At 42.0% G+C, this 19,784-nt stretch overlaps 1 protein-coding gene across 7 annotated transcripts in view; it reads left to right on the top strand.

The window, feature by feature from the left end:
• ATP11A (ATPase phospholipid transporting 11A) overlaps positions 1-19,784 on the top strand; it is a 227,158-nt gene that overhangs the window by 159,039 nt on the left and 48,335 nt on the right. For all 7 annotated transcript variants that reach the window (XM_077296971.1, XM_077296970.1, XM_077296973.1 and 4 more), the window contains 6 exons: positions 5-69; positions 940-1,021; positions 4,355-4,505; positions 11,600-11,797; positions 17,267-17,440; positions 18,630-18,793. In XM_077296971.1, coding sequence (XP_077153086.1) covers positions 5-69; positions 940-1,021; positions 4,355-4,505; positions 11,600-11,797; positions 17,267-17,440; positions 18,630-18,793 — 834 coding nt within the window. The remainder of the gene's footprint in view (positions 1-4; positions 70-939; positions 1,022-4,354; positions 4,506-11,599; positions 11,798-17,266; positions 17,441-18,629; positions 18,794-19,784) is intronic.

Below are 19,784 nucleotides of genomic sequence, written 5' to 3'. Positions count from 1 at the left end.
TTAGACCTCTGGGGTCCGAAAATCTTTTACTCCGTGGTGCTACACTAAAGAACACAGAACGAATATTTGGTAAGCAAAAGCCTAAAATATATTCCTTATATTCCTTATATTCCTTTTACTTGTGTGTCTGGTCCATTAAACAGGTAGTGATGACGATAAGGGACATTAATGAGAAATAAATGGATTCTTCTCTTGGTGACTTAAAATGTATGTCCACTGTCATGCTTCCTTAGCACTAGACGTGAGTAAAACTGCAAGAAGTTATTCTAGTGTAACTCACTCAATCTGCACTCCATACACCTCAGATACACAACTCCCTCCTACCACTCATTGATTGCAGACAAGATGTCCCTATAATACAAACTCATTTACAGCATTGAAATGGAAAAACACTTGCAAAAAGTACAAAAGTGACTATCAGTAAATAAGTTAGTAGCTTACTGCATACATTGTTATCATTGAGCCCTATGTATAAGCAGTATGCATTTAGCTCTTGAGCTCCCCCTGCTGGATAGAATTTTAGTTTTTATCTCTTGTGTCTGCATGGGATTTTAAGGATTTATATCTGAAAAATGTCCAAAGTTTGAGGCAAAAATGAAATAATATTAATGCTGGACATTCGTTATATAATCTAAAGCAAATGACTATTTATAGAGTGCTGTGATTTACAGTTGCCTAGAAAGTTATTGCTGTTCTTTGCATTTTGGCAAGAGGCCAATAAAACAAATCTGCTGCGTGACTGACATACGTATGATTAAAGGTGGACGAGGACCTGATGATACATGTGCAATAAACTGATCAGTGCTTAGTGTAGGCGGATGAACAACAATGAATACTTAGTTATCGGATGCCGATTCTCTGCTGTTTTAATAAGTAGATTTTAGTCTTTACTACTCTCAAGTATCAATCTCACTTTTCCCTTTTTTTTTCTAATTCTAGGTGTTGCTATATATACAGGGATGGAAACCAAGATGGCACTGAATTACCAGTCAAAATCGCAGAAAAGATCTGCAGTTGAAAAGTAAATGTTCTTATTCATTACATACAGGGCAGCCAGGAGTGACAATATATTGCAGGAGGACAGCCTCCCAGTCTCACCTACACAGTATTCAGTTGTTGTGCTTTTTCTTGAATTACTTCTCTCCTTATTACATTAAATAAAAGAGATTTCATTAGTAACGTATTAAACATAAGCCAGTATTCACAGCTAGCACATTTGGGAACCTATAACTTAAAGGGGTACTCCCATCCCCAAGATCCTATCCCAATATGTAGTAGGTGTAATAATTAATATATTAGCAAATGCTGTACCTCTAATTGGAAATGTAGTACAGTTTTTCTGATTCGCTATGTCTCTTTCCTCATGTGCAGGCATTGCAGGACCTTAGGCATCCATGGATACGACAACTGATATAGTAACGGTTAGTTAGCTGCTAATGGTCAAAACCATATATACCGAAGGTCCTGCAATGCCAGTGCAGCGCCCCAGAGTCCTGGTCGTTGCAGTACTGTGGCTCCGCCACTATGGGGAGCCATGGTGCGTTCGATGGCACTGAAGGAGTTCATCTGATCAGGTATCACAGACACCAATACATTTTACAGCAGGGCCTCCGGGGGGAGCTAAGGGTGCTATTCATTAGGCCACTCCCCACCATAGTGGGTAAACCGGGGGTCAGGCAGGAAGTTAGATCAGAAAGCTGACTGGATTGGACGAAGCAACACTCAGTGGCAGAGGGTGTTGTGGAGGAAGAGACAGTAGGGTCTCTGCCAGGGGTGGGATCCTGGCAGAGGCTTGGCATTGGAAAGAACGTAACGGGACCGTGCCTGCTCAGAATAGCGGCGGTGCCCTAAGAAAGGACTAGAAGCGAGATAGATTGTGCTGAGTGAGAAACGAGATCAAGCAATAGGAGAATTCCAGTAGGGGTCGTGCTGTAAGACCGAAGCAACACCCTACTGAGGCGCACTACCGGTGGCCGGAACGCCGAGGGAGTATTATAACATTCAGCTTCAAGCAATACTCTAAACAGCGGCAGGACAGTCAGTTTAAGGCGGGCTGTCTAACACATATCACCTATGAAGTCTTGGGAGGCAGATGCGGGAGAGGGGCGTCTCTAGGGTCCCGGAAGAACTCCAGGCCTACCCGACAAACGGGTGCCGTTCTAACCGTAACATCAGGGAGGGACGGACGATTAGAAGAACATCATTTAATCGAGTTGTGAGGGAACTTAAGAAACAGACACAACAGTTGTGGGGTACTTTCCGTAAGCACAGCAGGGGAGGACTACAACACATAGCGCTAAGAAGGAAGGCACCGATTTCCACCTGTGAAGAGAACTCTGGAAGTGCCATTGGACCGGCCGGACTTGCGCAGCCTGGTGAACCGTATTCTGGACTGAGGACTCAGAGATCTCCAGTAAAGAGGTAAAGAGACTGCAACCTGGTGTCCTTGTTATTTACCGCGACCTGCACCCCACAACTGCACCGACATCCACACCGATCATTCACTGTGCGCCCCACGGCAGGGTCACGGACCGGGGCCTAGCCGCCGTGACAACCCCAGAAGCAGAGACTCAGAGGCCCGGTACCGGGTACCCCTCGGCCCTGCGGCAGTGGGGGCGCTGCACCTGCGCATGAGGAAAGAGATGTGGCAGATCAGAAAACTATAGTACATTTCTACTTAGAGGTATTTTCTAATATTATTATTGTTACACCAACTACATATTGGGATAGGATCTTGGAGATGGGAATGCCCCTTTAAATTAATGTTACATTAAGGCTATCTGCCCACGTTGCGTTTTTTAAGCTTTTCTGCCGCGTTTTTCTGCTGCAGAAACGCTTAAAAAAACGCTTACAAAACACATCCCATTATTTTTAATGGCATTCTGCAATTGTTGTGCCCATACTGCGTTTTTTTCCGCAACCGAAATGCATCAGGGAAAAAACACAGCATGTTCATTAATTTTGCGGAATCGCGGCAAAATCGCCGTTATAGAATTGTATTGGGACGTATGAAAAAACGCCCAAAAAATGCGAAAAAAACCGCAAGCTGATTTCCTGGCAAGGGAGTCCGGTTTTGATGAGGAAAATTCTGCTTCGATTCTGCAATGTGGGCACATAGCCTTAAGGGGTTATCCAGTATATCAAAAGGTTTTAAAAACAGCTGCCAATGCAATAAGCTCTGAGTCTTCAGCCGTGCTGCCAGACATTGTTTACATGTGTTTGACACATGACCACTGCACATGATCATTGCAGCCATGATGATGTTGGAGAACCCCTCGTAACTTTTTTATTTTTATTAAAGGGGATTTTCCTCAAAAAGCATTCCTGACGATATTCACTTAATTCATACAGGTGACTTTGGAACTCTTGCTCATGGGATTGGTCCCAGTTACTGGACCACCAATGATAGTAGATTGTTCTGCTCACTATCCTATGCATAAATCAGTCTCCGGCAATCGACTGGCATGGCTCTGGTCTAATTCCCAACAAACAACTAATTGTCTTGTCTGGCACGGCTCGAGTCTGACAGAGCGGCTTTCTGTTCTGGCTCATTAAGGGTATGCGCATATGGCGTCATTAAAACTCTGGCGAACCTGACGAGTTTTCCAAGAAGATCCTTTTAGGACACATCAGCGTTTCTTGTTGTTTGCATCTTTTTGGTCACTTACTGAGAGCTTACTTCATTGTTTTGACCAGCTGCTGTGTTTTTTCAATTTTCCATCGTTTTTGGGTTGTTTTTATTATTGAACATTTGTCATTTTTGTTTCCTCCATTCAACAATGAAGAAGAAACTGCTAATGGTTTCTGAAGCACAAATACGCTAAAAATGCTCAAAAATACTCCCAGGCGTCTTCCGAGCATCTATTGAGCCTTCCCTTTACTTTGAATTGTAAAATATAGAGTATTTTCTGAGCAGAAAGTGTCTGAGGAATGGTAAGGTTGCTTCTTTTAGTCGCTTGGCATCTTTTGAAACCTGAAGTAGTTAAAAGACGTTAAAAAGCCTGAACATATGAACAGCAAATCATTTTTACATTGAAATGCACATGTTCATTCTTTTGCGTCCTTTCTAAGCACTCATTCAGGTGGGTTTCGGGGCCAACCTGCCTAAAGAAGATGTTGTGTGCTCATACTCTTAGAGAACACAAACAGGACTGCTGACAGCCATGAAATTCAATTTTTGTAATCGTTTCTTCTCATAGAAATTCTGATTATGATGAAGATATTTGTTGCTGTATTAATGTTTAGATATATCGGCCGCTGTACACTTAAAACATGGATGTTACCTTGCTAACCATCGTAAATGACTGATATCCAATGTAATGCCACAAATAACAAGACTCCATATTCCTTCTAGGTCAATGAACGCTTTCCTCATTGTGTACCTGTGTATTCTGATCAGCAAAGCCTTAATAAACACTGTGCTAAAGTATGTGTGGCAGAGCGAGGCTTCCCGGGATGAGCCCTGGTACAACCAAAAAACTGACTCCGAAAGACAGAGGAATCTGGTAATGATTATGATTCCTTTTCCACGTTTTAGATTTAATCAAAGTGGAAATCTTAGACTGACTGCTTCCTGCAACTACTTTCTTCCTGCAATGATAGGTGTAAGCAGAAAAATCTTCTCCGTTGCATTTTGCAGCAGGGACACAGGTGGCTTTCTAGACTACATACAGTAGATATCCATTCTGCGTGTCCATTATAGGTTTCTCCCATTCAGCAGAATGCACTCAATGATCTGTGAGGTTCCTCATGCACTTTATGGTAAAAAAGAGATTGAAACTGTGTAATTAATATTTTATGCTTATTGGCCTATAAGAACAGCTCAATCTTGTAGATCTTCTATTACATTGTAGGAGGATTGATTGTTCCATTGACTTGTGTGCTATAGTTTGAGATGACATATAGCACAGTATTTACTGTAACTATAAGTGCCACATCTAAGTGTTATTGATCTGCATTATTGCGGGATACATTTTGGGGCTGTAGAAGTATTATGCTGGTACTCATGATGTGCCGATATCTATAACAACTGATCAGCTGCATTTTCTGCAGTTAAATGCCCTTTGATCTGGTGGCTGGAAGCCTTACTAAACGGTGTCATGTACATTGATTTCTATAAAAATAAAGTATACATGACATAAAAATGAAAAACTCAGAACCAAAAATGTAACGTTTAGATTTAGTACTATGTGCTAATTAATTTCACAATATATTATAGCAATTGGATTTCTTACTGCTTGCAGTCCTCACTAGTGGGAACTTTGTTTGTCATGCACAGTGTAGGAAAGACTAAGTGCAACACGAAGGGATGAGGGGAAGGGAGCCCAACAATAGGGAAGGCGGGAGTGGAGACCTCTAGGCAGATCTAAAGTCACCCTGTCCGCCCTAAACGTCCCTAAATAGGTTCTGCACCTATCTCTGAGTAGGACCCTAAGCCCTGCACTACAACTAAAGACAGCTGGGATACACAACCAAGGGGAACACTTATCTTGAGTAGACTCAGAGAGGTAACACAGATGTCCTCCAAACACCAAAGAGGAAGATAACCGACTGCTATAGCTCTAAGCTTCAACAGAGAGAAATTGAAGTATCACCGGCAATTCCCAGCAGCAGGCTGGGAGTTTATAAACACCCAGGTCCAGGTGTGTGCATTAGAGCTGGAGAAAGGTTGCCACTGGGTCAGAGAGTCAGAAGGGTTAAGAAGGTGTCTGCAAAGCTAAACGCAGAGACCTTCTGCAGCTAGATGCAGTGCAACTGTCTACAGCTTCTGGCATACTTGTGACATTATTACCTTGTTATTGACTTAAAAATATTAATGGAGATCTGCTTCTAGGGAAGAATACTTCTATGGTACAGTCACTTATTGTAACATTCTATAGAGCCGAATGAGCTGAAGTGACTCTGTGTGTCACCTTAAAGGATATCTACACACAATTTTGCCAAACTATCAAAAATTGCTACTCTGAATTCTAGAAAATACACTTTATCTGAGAGCAATAATCTGTATAAAATAAGTATAAAAGAAAGAGACAATTAGACTATTGAATACTATTATTATTATTATTATTATTATCGTTGTTATTTTTTTAAGGCACCTTTAATTCCAGGGAGCTGTAGATATTAAGAAGTGTTATATACATGAGGTATAAATCAAATACAATAAACACAAAGGAACAGTCACAGACTGGTACAGAGGGAGAGAGGTCACTACAATCTGTAAGGTATGAGGCAGGATATATTAGGAGGAGGAGGTTTTGTGGAGGAAAGAGTAGGAGGAGGTATACGGGAGTAGACAGTAGGATGATGAGGTATGTAAAGGAGACTGTAGTAGAGCGAGTTACGAGGGCTGGAAAAGTAGGAGGATGTATCCCCCAGTAGGAGAAGGTATGTAGAGGAGCCTGTAGTAGAGGGACATATGAGTACATACAGTAGAAGGATGTATGGGGAGGAGACAGTATGAGGAAGTATGGAGAGGAGACTAGTAGAATGAGGTATGAGGAAAGAACCAGTAAGAAGGAGGTATGGTGAGCAGATTGTAGGGGGAGGTGCGGTGGAGGAGAAAGGTCAGCTGGTTGAAAATGGCTCAGGCCTTTCTGAGGTGGCAACAAAATTATTAAAGGAACTTTTATGCGATGCACTGTGTTTTGGTCTGCTCCATTCAGTACCTGACCATCGCCCTGTGTTGCCTTGTGCTGTAATAATTGTGTGAGTAATAGGGGGGTGTCTAAGCTTTTACAGGAATTTGTATCCACCTTGTACTGCAGAGATTTGCTTCCTCAGCTTATCACCTGCTAGCTGGTGATATATCAGACTACTCTCCCCTTATTTCTCACCCAAATGCTGGTTCCTAATCTGCTAGCACCTGTTCATGCATAGCACCAAATTCTGTTTCCCATTAACGATCCGGCTTCTTTACCTGTCCTGTTTGACCTCTCTACCCCTGACCTGCACTGACCTCGGACTGACTGACTACACCTCTGCCTCGCTCTCCTGTACCTCGTACCCTTGCCTCTGACCCTCCGGTCAGCTGCTGCAGGCCCAGAGACTGCCCTGGAATGGTACCTGGTGCCTATTGGCGGCAAAGCCTATTCTTACCATCAGAAGTTCTAGTGAATACCCTGTAGTCACTTAGTTACGCCTCTCCAGGTAAGCCAGTCCACACCCACCCGTGTTACAAGTTTACATATGGAAAAAAATCAATTATGTGATGACCGATAATATGAGAGCGAAGAAAGATATCTTGTAGGGACCTGAGGTGACGGGTAGAGAGGAAGCCAGATATTAGGCCAGAGTTGTATGTAGGGGACAGATAATGGGGCAGCCTTATATATCACTGTTAATGCTTTAGACTGAATTCTGTGGGTATTAGAAACTCAGTGAAGAGATTGGCAGAGGAAATTGGCGAGAAGTACATGAAGTGGTCTGCAGAGTGGAGGATAGATTGAAGGCGTTCAAGATGAGAGGCAAATAGAGAAGTATGTTGCAATTGTCAAGGCGGGAGATGATTTGGGCATTCAATAGCATTTTTGTTGACTCAGGGTTATCAAAGGGATGATTAAAGTAATATTTTGGAACTGGAGGCCTCATGAAATGGTAAGTTCTGCAACTTGAGGTTTGAAGGACAGAACAGAGTCGAAGTCTGACTGAGGTAACATACTTGCTGATGAGAAGGTGATGTGCAAGTGGAATATTTGTGAAGAGTGCCATGAAGTATATTTGGTTCGAAGCATGTGACAATTACCACTTAGAGGAGAAAAGAACAGAGCAAAGCATATTGCACGTCATAGGTATTCTTCTTTTTTGCAATCTCTTTGTATTGATTAGTGCTTTCAATAATGTTTTGAATATTCCTAAAATATAGGTATACTTCTATATAGCGAGCAAATGTTTGTCTGTGGTTACATTGCGGTATTTGTTGGTCAGTGCTTATAATGGTGAAGCTGAACGTATATCAGCTCAAAGATACAAGAATATTTTCATGCCACAGATAAATATTATGCAAATCCTAGTTTTATAATAAGTCCTATGCTTTATTGTATCTATGGTTAACAGATGAAACCTTCATCTCTCGCTCCCTGCTTTCTCCAGCACTCTATTTGTCTTGTGGCTGCCTCTCTGCACAATTATCCCTGGCTGCCCCACTTTTCATCTGCCAGGCTGTGTATGCTCGCTTACCTCCGCTCTGTGCTTTTTCGAGCCTTCTAGCTCTTCTCCTGAGCAGCTTTCCTTTCAATACTGTGTATTTTACATTTTGTGTTATTTGTTCCCTCCTTTAGTTCCATATCTGAATCTCATTCTGAATGTTAATTGTTGCACTTTTCTGCCAATGTTGAGGAGATTAATGAGAAGCAGAGTAATTTGTACCAATGAGTTTGCCCAAATATACCAGACACATAGCTAATGTATTTTTTTAAAAGAAACATTGTAAAAATCAGCAGAGAACCTGTGACATACACAACTTTGTCAGACCTACACTTGGCGTAACACAGTGTATCTTCTGGGGAACATTCACCTTAGACAGCTGATTTTAGATGTTTACTGCCCAGTACTTGATTTGTATAAGAAAAACGTAACATCAGAAGTTCATTCCTCCCTCTCCACTAAAGTAACATACATATATGATAGACTGTTTGCCAAAAGGTAGCTTCTTATAATCATTAGATTGTTGACTGCAGAACTCTTCTTCCAACGTTCCCATTACCATTCCCCTTTCACCTTATAGTTTAACCCCTTAATGACAGCGAATATGTCTTTTAACTGACCTGAGATATAAGAGGATGGCATCCCCATACAGGTGAAAACCCAGCAGCCGTCGGTTGTGCACTACAGCTGACAACTTGCTGTATCAGCCACGATCAGTGTTTGCACCGTCCAAATCTTTTTAACCCTTTAGATGCTGCTGTTAATAGTGACTACATTGTCTGCTGTCTCTAACATCATGTCCTCCCTCTATCTGAAACTAAATCTCTCCAAAACTGAACTACTTGTGTTTCTCCCTTCTACGAAGCTGACTCTACCCAACATCGAAATTACTCTGGAAGGTTCAACCATAACTCCCAAGCAGCATGCCCGCTGTCTTGGGGTCATATTCGACACCGAACTTTCCTTTACTCCCTATATCCGATCACTCACTCGCTCCTGTCACCTGCATCTTAAAAACATCTCCAGAATCCGACCTTTTCTCACATTTGAAACTGCTAATACTCTTACTGTCGCTCTTATTCATTCTCGTCTGGACTACTGCAACTCTCTTCTGATCGATCTCCCTCTTTCCAAACTTTCTCCTCTCCAATCCATCTTGAATGCGGCAGCCAGGGTCATATTTCTGTCCAGCCGGTTCACCGATGCCTCCATCTTGTGCCAGTCATTACACTGGCTACCCATTCGCTACAGGGTCCAGTACAAACTCCTCTCTCTCACCCACAAAGCCCTCCACAGTTCTGCACCGCCTTATATCTGTCATGGTCTGCTGAGTTTCTGGGATTAGGTGGTTTTAGGGTTAACTTGGATGGCCTCGCTCTGGGATTCTGGGAGGCTTTTTATAGCCTCATTGTGGAGCCATCCTCTGTCGCTTATACTCTGACTCTTAGCCGAGTGTGTGTGACCTTGTGGTGCCTGTGTTTTGTGCCTGCGCTTTGTGCCTGTGCTAATGTATGCTTGTCTGGTTCTGATCTGATTCTGTCCTCGTTTAGAGTTCTGTCTGTCCCTTTTGTACTGCGCTGCTATCTCTGTGTATGACTACTGGCTTTCGTTCTGACTATTCTCTGCTCGCCTCTTCTGTACCGCGCCGCCCTCTCCGTGTCTGACCCCCGTTTGTACGACTTGAGTTTTCCTTTCCCCTATTTCAGGGTGCCTGTAGAATCCTGCACTTATCTCCAGTAGCAGGACTCTAAGCCCCGCCCCCTGTGGTCACATGATCGTAGGTCCTTCTGCTTTCTGCTACCTTCAGCACGCTGTGCAGGTCCTGTCTGCCTGATCTTTCCCTGTGCCATCTGACCCCGGGCTCTCCCGCAGTTTGGGTGAGTCACCCTGCTCAGCCGTGGCAGTGCGCCGGTGCTGACAGGATCTTGATAATATCTCCTCTCTCATCTCTGTCTATCGCCCTACACGTGTGTTCCGTTCTACAAATGACCTAAGGCTAACATCCCCCGTAATCTGAACCTCACACCTACAAGACTTCTCTCGTGCTGCGCCAGCTCTCTGGAATGCACTTCCCCAGACGATCAGACTGATACCTAGCCCCGACCTATTCAAACACGCTTTAAAAACCCATCTCTTCAAACAAGCCTACCACATCAACTGCTCAGTAAACTAACTTTGCCCTGTTCCCTTCTTCCAAATATTACTCTGAATCTGCACCCTACTATTCATCTGCCTCCACACCCTCCATGCACATGATAACTGCACTTGATACTTGACTATTGCACTTAAACACACGGGCTGATGACCGGATCATGCAGCTTTTTTTGAAAATCCCTATTTATTATAATTTCCAGACCAGAAATAATGAGCACTTTTCACCTATTGTGTCCCCCACACTTCCTTGTAGATTGTAAGCTTGCGAGCAGGGACCTCACTCCTAATGTCACTGTTTAAATTTTTAAATTGTCTTAACTTGTACTGAATTTATTGTCTGTACATGTCCCTGCTTAATTGTAAAGTGCTGCGGAATATGTTGGCGCTATATAAATAAAAATTATTATTATTATTACTACATCATTATAAATGGTTAACAGAGTGTGAGGGCTTCCTCTTTATCCCAAATGGTGCCCTCAGATCATGATTTTGTGGTTCTGTTTGCCATGGCGATTCATGGACAAATAGTGGCCTTAGAGTCTGACGGCTGTTGTAACCTGTTCAGAAGTTAGAGGCATTTAGGTGATAAAAATACACATTTTCATTTCTGTCATGTCACTTTGCATTAATTCCTGAAAATCACCTGAAGGGTTAATAAACTACCTGACAGCAGTTTTCAATATGTAAGGGGGTGCTGTTTTTAAAATGGTATAACTTTTGGGGGTTTCTCAATATATGGGACCACTAAAGTCACTTCAAACATGGATAGGTCCCTAAAAAATACATTTTGTAAATTTCCTTGAAAAAATGAAAAATTACTGCTACATTTTTAAACCTCCTAAAATGCTAACAAAATAAAAGAACATTTTACAAATGGTACTGATGTAAAGCAGACATGAGGGAAATATCATTTATTAATGTTTTGCTGTAGTATGACTATCTGAATTAAAGGGATAATTATTCAAAATTAGAAAATTGTTAATTTTTTTAACATTTTTCTCAAATTTCTGATATTTTTTATAAATAAACACAAAACATACCGACCTAAATTTACCATTATCATAAAGTATAATGTGTCACTAAAAAAGAATCTCAAAATCACTGAGATTTGTTGAAGTATTCCAGAGTTATTACCACATAAAGTGACACTGGTCAGATTTCAAAAATTTGGCTCCGTCACTAAGGGGTTAAAGCCTATGTATAATTTAAATAAGATTTTTATGGCTTCTCCCCAATGATTGTTTTATTTCCCCTAGTAACCACTTGTTGACGTGTAATAAATGTTTGTTTTGTGCCGTTTCAGTTTATTAGAGGTCTCACAGATTTTCTGGCTTTCATGGTCCTTTTCAACTACATCATCCCTGTCTCTATGTACGTCACTGTGGAAATGCAAAAGTTTCTGGGTTCTTATTTCCTCACCTGGGATGAGGAGATGTTTGATGAGACTTCAGGAGAAGGACCACTTGTGAACACGTCAGATCTGAATGAAGAACTTGGGCAGGTAAAGTATCTGGATCACCAGTGGCAAAATCCATTTATTGACATGGAATAACTGATAGCTCTATGGGATGTTGCTCAGTGTTCTTTACTGTAAAGTGGCAGGTCTTCCATAGCGGTCCATGAGCCCTCTGCTGTTATGTGCTTAAAGGGAACCTGTCAGCAAGATTTTGCTAAGTAGAGTACAGACATGACCATTTTGACACTGTGATACTGATTAAAATGATACCTGTGGTGAAGATTTTGATTTAGATTTTGTGTAATCAGGGATTGAAGTATTCTTAGAATGATAGCTTTGTGCATTGGGGCGTTACTGTGAGTAGGGTCTTCGGCTCTGCATTGGCCCCTCCACTGCTCCTGTTGTCTTTATCTTCCTTCTGGTTTACACTTCGTGCCGGCAACAGCTTATCCGCGAGTGGATCTTGTGCACATTGATCTCTTGGTAGTCTTCATGAAAATGTCATCGGTGGCTGCAAATTCCCAGATTGCGCTCCGGTGGTCTTCGATAAAATGGCTCCAGTGGTCGTGCATACGCAGATTGAGCTTCTCATTGAGCCAAGGTTTAAGTCTGCACATGCGCCACCACCGGTACCATTTTCCTGAAACCTGCCAGAAATTCAGTGTGCCCAAGCGCCGCCCGCTGCTAGGTCACCACCGACACAAAATTTCAAGCAGGAGGTTGATAAGGACTAAAATGCCAGTGGAGGCACTGTGGCAGAGCAGAAGACCCTACCCACAGTCCTGCCTCGATACGCAAAGCTGATATTATAAGAAAACGTCAAACCCTGATTACACAGTATCCACCAAACGGATTTCGTCACTGCAGATGTCATTTTAATCAGTTTCACAGAGCAAACATGGCCATGTTTGTACTTTACTTAACAAAATACTGATGGCAGGTTTCCTTTACGACCCTGATTTCATACAGACGAGTTTCAGTTACTATCTGCACACATGTGACCTAAAAGAACTGGCATGTTTCGTTAGACTCTGTATGTAGGAGGTATTCTCCAACCACTGCATTGCGTCTAGTGGCGAATCAAGCAAATACACTATGATACATTTATTCAATGACTGGCAATAGCAAATGTATGCACTTTAAAGCCATACTAGTACATACATTTTTAGCGTACAGTAGAGTATACTTTTTTTCATGTGTCTGGACATAAACATAGTGTGGAAAGATATTTACATGGTTGAGGTTTAACCCCTTTCTGCCATCGGACAGATTAGTACGTCAGCTGGCAGTATCCCCCGCTTCGATGCGGGCTCCAGCGGTGAGCCTGCATCAAAGCCGGGACATGTCAGCTCTTTTGAACAGCTGACATGTGCCCGCAATAGGCGTGGGCGCAGGGGTGGGATTCAAATTTTTAACAACAGGTCCTCTAAGTCGCGGCGGCCGGAATTTTGGCCACGCCCATTTTCAATAACCCCGCCCATACTAATAAGCCACGCCCAGTGGCACGATTCATATTTTTTGAAGCAGTTTGTCTCCCTTAATGACAAGAATACGTTGTGACATACGGTATTAAAGTCATTCAAAGAAACAAACGACTAAAGCAAATGTACTGCACAGGACAATTGTCCGTGTACAAGGTGCTTTATCTGATCAGTCCACAACATCCTTAGTTAAATTACTAAAGTAGAAGTGTCAGTGCCGGCCGTAAAGCACAGCACAGCGGTGACGTCACCGCTGTGCTCTGCTTTTACTTTACGGCCGGCGCTCACAGTCAGTGCGGGAAGCAGACACCGGGGGACGTGACAGACATCAGAAGGTGAGTATGTAGTATTTGTTTTTTTTTTAGATTTACAATGGTAACCAGGGTAAACATCGGGTTACTAACCACGGCCCTGCGCTTAGTAACCCGATGTTTACCCTGGTTACAAGCGAACACATCGCTGGATCGGTGTCACACACCCCGATCCAGCGATGACAGCGGGAGATCCAGCGACGAAATAAAGTTCCAAACGATCTGCTACGACGTACGATTCTCAGCGGGGTCCCTGATCGCTGCTGCGTGTCAGACACAGCGATATCGTATGGATATCGCTGGAACGTCACGGATCGTGCCGTCGTAGCGACCAAAGTGCCACTGTGAGACGGTACCCTTACTGTAGGTGATCAATGTGGCGAGACGCTGCAGAGAAGCGAGTGCAGCCCCAGCCTCCTGTGATGCCACGTGTGAGACCACCTCAAATGAAACCGTGCACTCTGAACTACCTCTGAACTCTGAACTTCAGGAGGTCTCCTGAAGACCTCTATGGTTGTTGATGCCAGATTGCTGTGAGCGCCACCCTGTGGTCAGCGCTCACAGCAGTGCTGCAATTCATCTACATAGGATCAATCTGAGCATCACCTCTATGTAGCAGAGCCGATCTGGCTATGCCAGCTTCTAGCCTCCCTTGGAGGCTATTAAAGTATGCCAAAAGTTGAAAAAAAAAAAAAAAGCTTTAAAAAACATGAAAAAAAAAAAAAAGTTAAAGTTCAAATCGCCCCCCTTTCGCCCCATTGAAAATAAAACAATAAAAAAATCAAACATGCACATACTTGCTATCGCCGCTTTCAGAATCGCCCGATCTATCAATAAAAAAAATTAACCTGATCGCTAAACGGCGTAGCGAGAAAAAAATTAAAAACGCCAGAATTACGTTTTTTTGGTCAAGGCGACATTGCATTAAAATGCAATAACCGGCGATCAAAAGAACGTATCTGCACCAAAATGGTATCATTAAAAACGTCAGCTCAGCACGCAAAAAATAAGCCCTCACCCAACCCCAGATCACGAAAAATGGAGACGCTACGGGTATCGGAAAATGGCACATTTTTTTTTCTTTTTTACCAAAGTTTGGAATTTTTTTTAACCACTTAAATAAAAAATAACCTAGACATGTTTGGTGTCTATGAACTCGTAATGACCTGGAGAATCATAATGGCAGGTCATTTAGTGAACCTAGCAAAAAAGCCAAACAAAAAACAAGTGTGGGATTGCACTTTGTTTTTCAATTTCACCGCACTTGGAATTTTTTTCCCGTTTTCTAGTACACGACATGCTAAAACCAATGGTGTTGTTCATTAGTACAACTCGTCCCACAAAAAATAAGCCGTCACCTGGCCATATTGATGGAAAAATAAAAAAGTTATGGCTCTGGGACAGAGGAGAGAGGAAAGCGAAAGCGCAAAACTGAAAAAAGCTCCGGTCATTAAGGGGTTAGAGGGAATCTGTCACCAGGTTTTTGCTACCCCATCTGATATCAGCATAATGTACAGACAAGGAGGGTGTGTGGATAACCTGTGCTGCTGGTATCCCACATAATAAATCCAAATACAGACAGAAAGTACACGCGGTTATTTTTTATTTAGTCTGCGCGTTTTGAAGTACTACAGACTTCGTCATCAGGACAAGAAAAGCAAAAGATTAGAACATTTTCATGTCCTAAATTCAAATCTATTTTATCTACATATAAATACATATTTTTACTTTTTAAATACATATAAACATTTTTTTTCTTTTTTCTTCTTTGTATCTTCTTCAGCTAGAAATAAATACAAACGAAAGTCTAAGTCTATACTACCAAACTGTAAACTCTTTTATTTCCCCTGATGAACTTTGACACATCGGATTCGGGACACCATCATGTGTCTAGTTGGCTCCAAGATTTGAACTTTTGTCACTGTAAGGCTGTTGTCACACTATCAGTATTTGGTCAGTATTTTACATCAGTATATGTAAGCCAAAATCAGGAGTGGAACAATTAGAGGAAAAGTATAATAGAAGCATATGCACCACTTCTGCATTTATCACCCGCTCCTGGTTTTGGCTTACAGATACTGATGTAAAATCCTGACCAAATACTGCTAGTGTGACGGCAGCCTTACTGTAACAGCATTGTGGTGTGAGCTCTGCTTTTCTTGTCCTGGTGAAGAAGTCTATAGTACTTTGAAATGCGTAGACTCAATAAAGAATAACCGCATGTAGTTTCTGTCTGGATTTGGATTTCTTATATGGGACACCAGCAGTGCAGATCATCCACATACCCTCCTTATCTGTGCTTTCCCGGTCTGAAGACCCCTTGGACCTGCAGCAGCTGGATGTATAAATAATTGCAATGTTGTGTATACACAACTAAATCAGGTTAGTATAACCTTATTTAAACAGCTTTATCTCCCTTGGATAAAACCCTATTGCGCTGTCTTTTTTCTTCCTAGTTTTTTTTCTATCAGCACAATGTAGGGGCACAGAACCCGATTCCAGAAATGTGTCACTTACAAAGATGCTTGCTGCAGTTTTAATAAAATCTGTTTTTCTAAATGCTGAAATCTGCATAACCCCACCCATACCACTGATAGCTTTCTTTGTGCACGGCGCATAGGCAGAAAGTGTCCTCTAGTGATAATTTACTGCTGATAAATCAGTGATTTTTTCAAAACTACAGCAAGCAGCCCAGTAAGTGACTCATCTCATTAATCAGGGTCTATGTTCCTGTACACTGTGCTTCTCTCAGATTAGGTGGCAAAAACCTGGTGACAGATTTCCTTTAATGAGAAATGTCATGTTAATTGATTTTGCTATGTGTAATAGTGACATGTCACATAGTTATATGTTGAAAAAAGACACAAGTCAATCAAGTTCAACGTTTCTACACCAGTTATACATTCACTTTCTCTACAATATATACACCATAATGCCATTTGCTGTGAGGAGAACATCCATCCCTTTTCTAAATGCTGTTATGGTATCAGCCAGTACAACCCCTTGTGGTAGGACATTCCAGTCTGACTGCTCTAACTGTAAAGAATCCTTTCCTATTTGGCATCATCTTTCCTCGGCACATAATGAATGTCCCCTGGTCCTTTGTAAGGTTTGTGGAGGGAATAAGTCATGTACCAGTCCTACTGCACCACTTTCTGTAAATCCATACGCTGCACTTGCAGTAGAGCCTTATTAAAATCAATACGGCATGGCTATACTGCCTATAGTTCTTTCCTGCAGGTGAGTCGGACACTGACCATTTTGCTACTAGTGAGTTTCCATCTGCTTTCCATCGCACATGGTTGGAAGCAGCTGGTATTTACGTCTGCCTGTGTTTCCCTTGTTTGTACATACACAGGGATGTTGCTATTGAGGAAGAGACTGTGTGGGTGTAATTAGCTCCTTCTTTGTAGAATCCTTCTAATAAACTCACTCGTGCTAATCTTTTTAGCTGTTCTTAATAGTAGGTCTTTATATATACAGACAATACAGTCGCAGGCGGCAATTTGTTTCTGAACAATTGTGTCTGAACCGATTTTAAGAGAGCAATTATATCTTACATTTATTTGTATGGCAATATGTGTCATGGATACTTATTACATGCAATAATGGTAGCTTCTATGCTGTCATTTAACTGGACTTGATGTTTAATTGATTGCCAATTGATAATGTTTCAGGATTAACTTGCTAATCTTTATTTTTCTGCATGTGCGGAAGTATAGGTCGAATATATATTTACAGACAAGACTGGAACGCTGACCGAGAACAACATGGAGTTTATTGAATGCTGCATTGAAGGCCACGTGTACATACCACATGTCATCTGCAATGGCCAGATCCTTCCTGACTGCATGGGCATCGACATGATTGATTCATCACCAGGATCCGGAGGAAAAGTAATGCCACGTTTTGAACTTATTATATATCTACATTCGTCTGTTTGTCTAAAAGTATAATATGTTAGTGACTCCTATGTTTTCAAGACCATTTTGCTGCAAAACTGCAGTAATAAAGATGTTGTCCTGCAATGGAGAATTATCAGTCAACCTAATTGTTCAGGCGGTGTAGATCATGTCTTTGCTTTTTTATGGGTTCCAAATTTAATGTACACTTGTAACAGTTCCATGGGTATTACTGGTTCCCCAGTATGTTGCCTCTGAATTCAGCCATAATCTCTGAAAAAAGCCTCCGCGTACCTCTCCATAAATCTGGTGAGACACTAAAGGCGCACATATATATTAGACTAATCTTAAGTGAACCCATCAATATCGAAGGGTTTGGCCAACAGTCTAATGTGTATGGGGGCACCGGCCATGTCAGTTAGGCATGTCCAATTTTGCACACCCAATCTGATTGTTCTCCTGGAGATAAACCACAGTCTGACTTGTCAGCCAGCAGATTTCTCATAGATGACACAGGAGCGCTCAGCCAAACAAGCACTCCTGTATATGGGAGAGTCGGCCTAGATAGTTGTTGGCATCGTTCAGCCATCTAATGTGTATGGCCAGTTTAAGAGTCCATGCGCATGCCCAGGAACCCCAGCCCCGCACTGTGCATAATGAATAACACAGTGCGGGGATTCAGCAACAGGGTGGCCGCACTGCCCGCACAGGCGCAGTCAGGCACCCTGCATCTGACCTATGACGGACAATGAAGACTGCGCCTGCCCCAGGCAGGAAAGAACAGCGCAGGCGCCGGATTTAAGAAGAAACAGCGCGAAGGGGGCGGCGACCACATCCCCAGAAGAGAAGAGTGACGGCCGTTGGGAGATTCACAGAGGAGGCTTCGGACCGCCTCCAGGTCTACAGACAGGTAGTTAGGGCAAATTTTAAAACGCTTTATTGAGGGAATAACAGAATCAAAAACTAAAAGAGCCACCTTGTTAGACTGCAGCATTACTGCTGCACAAGGTATCTCTTTTAGTTTATAACGGCTGGAGGGGGTGACAGTGGCCCTTTAAGCACAGAATTATCACCAAATACCTTACAACACAGGGAAATGGTGCTTAGCTCTGGTGGCACCACGATGACACCGAGACTACAAGAGAGCAGTCCTAAAATGGTGATCTCATTCTTTACATCCCAGGAGAGAGAAGAGCTCTTCTTCCGTGCGCTCTGCCTGTGTCACACTGTGCAAGTCAAGGATGAGGACCATGCTGACGGAGAAAGAAAATCCAGTCAATCTGGCAAATCTAGTGTCTACATTTCTTCCTCTCCTGATGAAGTAGCGCTTGTTGAAGGTATTCAACGGTAAGAATAGTTTTTTCCTGAAAACTAATCTTCTTTCAAGTGTTCCTAAAAGCAAACTTTACTAGGAACTGTACATGTGTAGTTTAGTAAGTAATTCTCTCCTAGGAGATGAAGTCCTGTAACCTCTTTAATATATTTAAATGATACATTATAGTCTAAAATAACACTTCTACAAATGTAACATTGTGACTGTGGAGAAATATACACAGATGTAGCCAGGTTTAACATGACAAATAAGTCACCATGTTGGCTACTTGTGATACAAGGTTGACTCATTTAAGACAATTAAGACGACTTAACATTCCACAAGCCACTGACTGATGTCAAGTTAGATGTTGAATGACACATTTTGTTCTGTACTCAGGTAAACTAAGGCACATCTGTGCTTATTCGACCAATACTATTAATCTATAAATACTATATAGGTGAAATTATTTTACCATACAAAATCTTTAAGTACACTCAAACTTTAGGTCCATTACCAATTTACCTCATATTTATTTTTCTCATATCATTCATCTTTTGCTACATTTTAGCTATTTCCTATTAGCAGCAGAGTTGTGTTCTGTGACTGCAGTCTAGCGGTCGTGCCTACGGAAATCTGAGACAGTCTAAGACATGCCTCCTGTCTCATCATTGGTCCAGGCTGCTTCTTTCTCCTCCTCCCTGCCGCTCTGCCTGCTTAGATTGGCTGCTGTGTAAAATCAGAGTTCTAATACATGCATCCCTGGAAGTTGGTGCATGTAGTGCTGATTTTTATTAGATTAAGGCCAGAATGACTATAAAATAATACCAAACCACTAAAAAGAAAAAGATAATTATCAAGCAACTTCTGCACATATACTGAGGCAAATGAGCCTTTAAAAGGGGGGCATGAAGAGTCACCTTAAATGAATGCGTTTTCACGTCTAAAACCCTGTTCATTTGTTTTCTATTATATAAAATCTATTTAATGATTAAAATATATTGTACATATGCTGTATAACATTTG

This window comes from Ranitomeya variabilis, chromosome 3 (genome assembly GCF_051348905.1).
Source record: "Ranitomeya variabilis isolate aRanVar5 chromosome 3, aRanVar5.hap1, whole genome shotgun sequence".
Taxonomy (NCBI): domain Eukaryota; kingdom Metazoa; phylum Chordata; class Amphibia; order Anura; family Dendrobatidae; genus Ranitomeya; species Ranitomeya variabilis.
Note: the sequence above shows the minus strand (reverse complement) of the source record. Positions and strands in the feature narration are given on the sequence as shown.